Source organism: Cibotium barometz, chromosome 18, assembly GCF_041138505.1.
Source record: "Cibotium barometz isolate CiBa-2024 chromosome 18, ASM4113850v1, whole genome shotgun sequence".
Lineage (NCBI taxonomy): Eukaryota > Viridiplantae > Streptophyta > Polypodiopsida > Cyatheales > Cibotiaceae > Cibotium > Cibotium barometz.
In genome coordinates this window covers 29,951,554-29,957,865 of record NC_141063.1, presented here as the reverse complement: position 1 = coordinate 29,957,865, position 6,312 = coordinate 29,951,554, and the positions used below count along the sequence as shown (strand labels likewise).

The following is a 6,312-nucleotide window of genomic DNA, read 5'->3' as shown; positions in this document are numbered from 1 at the left end:
GAAAGAAAAAAAGTATACTCCATCTCCAACAACCTTATAGAAAGAAAAAAATTATATGATGTTTTAATGAACCATAGCTTGCTAAACTATGATGCATGCTCATTTTTTAAGGCATGGGATGAAACTTTTATTTGAAGGGTTAATTCTATTATGCCGTTTTTTCCCTATATGTAACAAGGGGATTTTGAAAAATCCACCCTTCAATTTTTCGGTGGCCTTATATGAAGGGTAAAATGGCTTATAAATGCGTAAGCCCTTATAATTCCACTTTTGAATAGGACACACCACACGCGTGGTGCTAAGACCACCACGTGGGTCTAAAATAGCCCAAATCTCCTTGGGGACATCGAGATTTTTGCCCATCCTAAACCCTTGGCATCGAGCTCTTTGCCCTTTGTGTCATCCATCTGCATCGCCACCATCGCCATCGCCTAACTTGTGCCTTTCCATTCCCTTGGTTTCAATCTTCCCTTCTGCCCCATCGTCATCGCCATCTCCAAAGCATGTATCCTTCTAGTGCCTTATAGCTTGTTCTTATTAACCCCCTTTTATTTAACTTTGTTATCTGGGTTAGTACGAAGTGATAAGGGGCTTGTGTGGACATGCATAAGTCCCCTACCGCTTAGTATCGACCCCATGATTCATATGGCCTCATTATTTACCCCCATGTATCTCCTTTTATACACAAGGGGTGAGTACCAAGCGGTAGGGAACTTGCAGGCATTGTGTAAGCCCCTAATCGCTTGATACTGACCCCCTTTTGTTTTCTTTTGTTTTGGGGTCTTTCATTTTGTTATCTGGGTCAATACAAAGAGGTAAGGGGCTCGCAGACATCGTGTAATCCCCCTACCGCTTGGTATTGACCCCGTGATCCATATGGCCTCATATTTACCCCCATGTCTCTCCTTTTATACACAAGGGGTCAGTACCAAGCGGTAGGGAACTCACAGGCATCACGTAAGCCCGTAATCGCTTGATATTGACCCCTTTTTGTTTTGGGGTCTTTCATTTTATTATATGGGTTGGTACGAAGCGGTAAGGGGCTCGCGAACATTGCATAATCCCCCTACCGCTTGGCACTGACCCCATGATCCATATGGCTTTGTATTTACCCCCATGACTCTCCTTTTATATACAAGGGGTCAGTACCAAGAGGTAGGGAACTCGCAGGCATCGCGTAAGCCCCTAATCGCTTGATATTGCCTCCCTTTTGTTTTCTTTTGTTTGGGGTCTTTCATTTTGTTATCTGGGTCAGTACGATGCGGTAAGGGGCTCGTGGACATTGTGTAACCCCCCTACCTCTTGGTACTAACCCCATGATCCATATGGCCTCGTATTTACCCCCATGTCTATCCTTTTTTATACAAGGGGTCAGTGCCAAGTGGTGGGAAACTCGCATGCATTGCGTAAGCCCCTAATCGCTTGATACTGATCCCTTTTTGTTTTCTTTTGTTTTTTGGTAAGTACTAGGATAAGGTGCTCGCATGCATCGCCTAAGCCCCTTATCGCTCGTTGGTATACTGACCCCTTGTATATTAAGCATGCTTGTCCTAATCAACTTAAATGTTTCTTTAGGCATGTTGGCAAATGAGTTGGACATTCTCTTGGAATCAGATGACGAGGTAGAAGAGTCTTGCACAGAAAAGCTATATATGTTCCTATACAAGGCACATGCCCACCACCGTGCTCTTGAATTGTCTTTAATGTTCAATGCAGAATTTCATTTTTTAAGAACATTATCAAGATTTCTAGGATTGTTCTCGGTGACCGGGAGCAGGATTATAAACAAATAGTTTTTGGCAACATTGTGACGTCTGATGGTGAACGATATGTCCACCCATCTAATTTTGCAATAGACAAAGTCATGAAAAGAAGGCTCAACCGTTGTCTTGAAAAGATTCCCAACTGCGGCACTAGAGTAGAGGAGAAATGCCCATTACACTTAAAGAAGTGTCGCCTTCTACAATATAGTTATGAATTTCTTTGTTTTCTACATCTTCTTTACTGATGAAGACTTTGAGCCCCAGACAACGGATTTACCAAGCAGTCAAGTGCCAATCGAGGAAGGATGATAGAGTTGAAGAAGAGGTGGCTATCGATCCAGCAAAGGAGAGGGCAGAGGCCAAAAAGGAAACGTTTCCCACTAGTACATCCCTTGTCGGTGTCGATGCAGTAGCACCTATGAGTATAATCCCATTGGAAGCCAGTCCACCTAATGAGAATGAACAGGGGGACTTGTCACTTCCTTCTTTGCCTAGATTTACTATGGCAGACCAACGTGATTATGTATTATTAATAGACATTATGCATCATTTTAATATTCATGAAGACTATTTCTTGGCTACTTTAGCAAATTATAGTGAAGCACAAATGGGGTGGGTAGAGCAAGGAGTTGACAAACACCTCCTAGTTGATTCTATAGTCCAGGACTCCGAGTATCTACCTAGCAACAAACAAGCAGATATTAAAGGACATGTTCAATGAATCAAGGACATATGAAACCCGATTGCCTTCTAAAACATTGACATAACACTGAACTTAATTATTAAATGACTGAAAACATTGACATAACACTGAACTTAATTATTAAATGACTGAAAACATTGACATAACACTGAACTTAATTAAATCAATCAATATAAGTGTGTTATTTATATAGCGCACAGAGTACAAAAAGTTTAATTGATATTCTCAAAATATTCTCAAAACATTATAAGTATATCCTATAATTGTTGTGGGTGGCTCCTCTGAGATCTTGTGAGCATCTCTTTCAAAATATAATTAGGAATCTTTGGCTGATGGATATGCATATTATTGTTCACATCCTGTCCAAGAATCATCAGGAAAACAAAGTAGATATGTTTGCAGGCAAGATATGGTTTTCTTTTGACCAACCTATCATTGAATTCTGCACACGAACATATTGGGTGGTTCTGAATGGTTACTTCAATGGGTAGGGCTTCTTTGTTCTGGATTTCCCTCACTTTAAATATTTCCTTCTGCCCTTCCATTTGAACATGTCCTCCCATAATTTCTACATTCATATCTAACGCAGCACTGATCTGTGCATATGCAGCTTTCGATATACCTTTTCGATAGGGGTATTTTTGCTTATCTTTCTCAAGAATTTTTTGCTTGTTTTGTTCACTCTCTTGAAGCAAACTATTTGGAATCTGTACACCAATCTCAAATCCAGCTTTTACTAAATCATGAGCTTCCCTGACTTTCAAGTGTGTACCTGTTGCTATTGGCCAAACATTAGGAACACTTGTAGGTGGATGTAAGATTGTCTTTGTAGGCTTCCAAGTGTGTCGAACATCATTATTACAGAAATAGCAGTACTTTTCTTTCCTCCAAGAAGATAATTGACAATCACTCCAAAAGCATGGTGCCACTTCTCCGCCTCGTAGCTTTCTGCTACATTTTTTTCCTCCTACCCAATGGTTACATTCTACTCTATTGAAGATCGGAATCCTACGCAATGCCCACTTTGTCTGATGAATATCTTGCTCTAATGATTGAAGTGCTACGTCACCTTCTTCTGGATTTATTGATGCTTGCCCTTTTTCATGCTTATCCACTGTCACATAAACAAACTCTGGTCGGTGGCTAGAGCTCCCTACATTCCCCTCATGGACCTCATGAAGTGGACGTTTAGCTCGAATAGTCTTTTTCTCACCCTTGAAATTTATCCTGTTTGTAAACATTGGAGTGCCCATCACTGCATCATCAATTGCCCTTGAAGTAGCAGTTGGAGAAGGGCTTGAAGTTTGTCTGGAAAGAGCTCTCTCAATTAATATCTCTAGGTCAGGCCCTCCACCTATATATTTTCCTTCCATAAAAGCCATTTGACGAGCACACTGGAAGTAAGCATTGATGAGATCTGAAACACATGCATCGTACAAACTAATTTTATGTTTGTATCCTTCTCCTGCTAGCCAACTAGCATGCTTGGCTTCAGAGAGGTTCGTCCGTGGTACCAGAGCATTTACAATAGGCTCACCATCCTGTTCATTGAAAACCCATTGCACAAAGATAAACCCAAACCAGTAGGTTTTTTAATTACTGCTATTGAATTAAGTTCATAGAAAAAAAAAACATACATAACATACCTTAATAATAAAATGACCCCAACGACTTGCTCTATAGTGCCACCAACTAAGCCAACTATCTAGCTTGGGAATGTTTCTGTCTGCTGCCTTTCCTGTTGCCCACCATGCACGTATCTTACGGAATTGCACTAAAGCATCCTCTTTGGTTGGTGCAGTCCTCCACCTCTCACACATTTCATTGTGTTTTTCCATATGTTGAGCATATATATACTTTTGTGTATGCACTCGAAGATTGTCCTTCCAATGAAAAAGGCAAGATCTCTCCTTTCCTACCATCTCATCTCCATTGTTATATACTGACCTAATAGCATTCCAATTTGCACCTGCTTCGTCGGCCATGAAGCCAAAAAAGTTTGCTGATTTCCTAGTATGGTCGATCATAACTGCATTCAAATTTTCCCAAAACATTATCTGTGCTGTCTCATCCTCCTCTCTAAACTCACAAGTTGCAATTGTGAGTAGCTCTCCAATCCTGCAAGAAGAGTATTTGGAAGATTATTGTATTGTAACAACTCAGTCGAACAGTCATTTCATTTTGAAAAGAGAATAAAAATTAAAACATACGTGTGATCATACACATGTGCACCCATTGTGTGCCAATCATTCTCCACTCGGTGTACATGATCAAAACAAACCCATGAATGTCGAAGGTCTCGATCCCCCGCAGCATCCATTCTATTGACAATATCAACGCCAGAGCCAGGGCCAGTTGTGGACATCTTGAAAAGATAGCACCTCTCATCACTTTTGGTTGCTTGCAAGGGAAACCTTGATCCGTGGAAGAACTGAAAGTGGCATTTTCTTTTTAACTCTAGGATAGCCTCAAATCCATCACCTAGTGCTCGACTTGTCTTTCGACTTTGCATTACCATCTGCTTCACCCTACATTTACCAAGTTGGTTAAGAAATTACATATATATATATATATATATATATTCAATAGAGAAGAACTTACTTTTTGAGATTTATTAAAGATATTAGCTCTTGAGACTGGTACAATTTTCCTTTCGAGGAAGAAGAAGAGGAAGAGGAAATACAAGAGGAGGAAGAGGAGGAAGAGGAGGAAGATGAAGAAATGCCTGAAGAAATGCCCGAGCAGGAAGAGGAAGCAGAACATAAAGAAATGCCCATTGAAATGCCCGAGGCAAACACAGGCACAGGCTATGATGCAGATGCAGAGAACATCCCCGACTCCCACGGTGAGAAAGATGACAATAAGGAAGATAGGGATGACAGTGAAGAAGATGACAGTGAGGAAGATGGGGATGCATAAATTTCCCCACATAAATTTAGGATTTTGTCCTGCAATTTTTCTAGTAGGATTTTGCCGATTTTGCCCTGTAATTTTCCCAGTAGGACTCCAACTAAATTTGCCCAGTACGTTTTTGTTTTGTAATTTTCCCCAGTAGGATTTTGTTTTTGTAATTTTGTACTGCAATTTTGCCAGAAGGATTTTGTTTTGTAATTTTCCCAGTACGATTTTGAAGTATAATTTGCACATTTTTCCTTGTACTACAGTGGTTTAATTTTTAGTGGTTTAATGTTCAAGTAAGCACAATAATATATATTCACACGACTTTTTAGTGGTCAAATGTGTACTGCAGTGGTTTAAGCAGTGGTTTAGACTTTTTAGACTTTTAGAAGAAGTCCTTTTAGAAATATTTACACGACTTTTTATGCACACGACTGTAATCTATTGGAAGACCACGGCTGGAATACCTAACGTTGTACTCCCTAAATATATCGCTGAAGTACAACAACGTTGAAGATAAAGATGTCTGCTGCGCTCATGTTGCAACTCTCACCCTCACGACAAAGGGCATCACCTGCCCGAGCATCACCTGCCCGAAAGAGAGTATGTTCTTTTACGTTTTTTAAATGTGCGTTTTTTCCTTGCGTTTGTATTTTGTGTGTGGGGCCAAGACCATGAATGTCTACTGGCTCCTCCTCTTCATTGTATAGCTAAAGATGGCCACGTACTGGCACAAGATGGTCATTGTAGAGCTTTAAGGATCAAGTGCGCTGAGCGCACTTGATCTAGGAGGCCCCTACACAGGCATGTCTTGTCTATCCATGGAGGCATCCACATTAGCAAAAGATGTCTATGTTTTTATTAAAAATAAGGGCTCAACATGCCCATCAAAAAATTTAGACCTCAACATGGCCACTGTAGAGCTAAACATTGGCTTATGCTTTATCT

At 40.4% G+C, this 6,312-nt stretch overlaps 1 protein-coding gene across 1 annotated transcript; it reads right to left on the bottom strand.

Annotated features, from left to right (window-relative positions):
* Positions 1-2,723: 2,723 nt before the first annotated feature.
* Positions 2,724-4,831, bottom strand: LOC147629181 (uncharacterized). The gene is made up of 5 exons (XM_086812869.1): positions 4,677-4,831; positions 4,436-4,584; positions 4,113-4,204; positions 4,004-4,007; positions 2,724-3,883 (listed from the first exon to the last, which is right to left on the bottom strand). Exons 1-5 carry the CDS (start codon positions 4,829-4,831, stop codon positions 2,724-2,726), a joined length of 1,560 nt encoding a protein of 519 aa, XP_086668995.1.
* Positions 4,832-6,312: the final 1,481 nt, after the last annotated feature.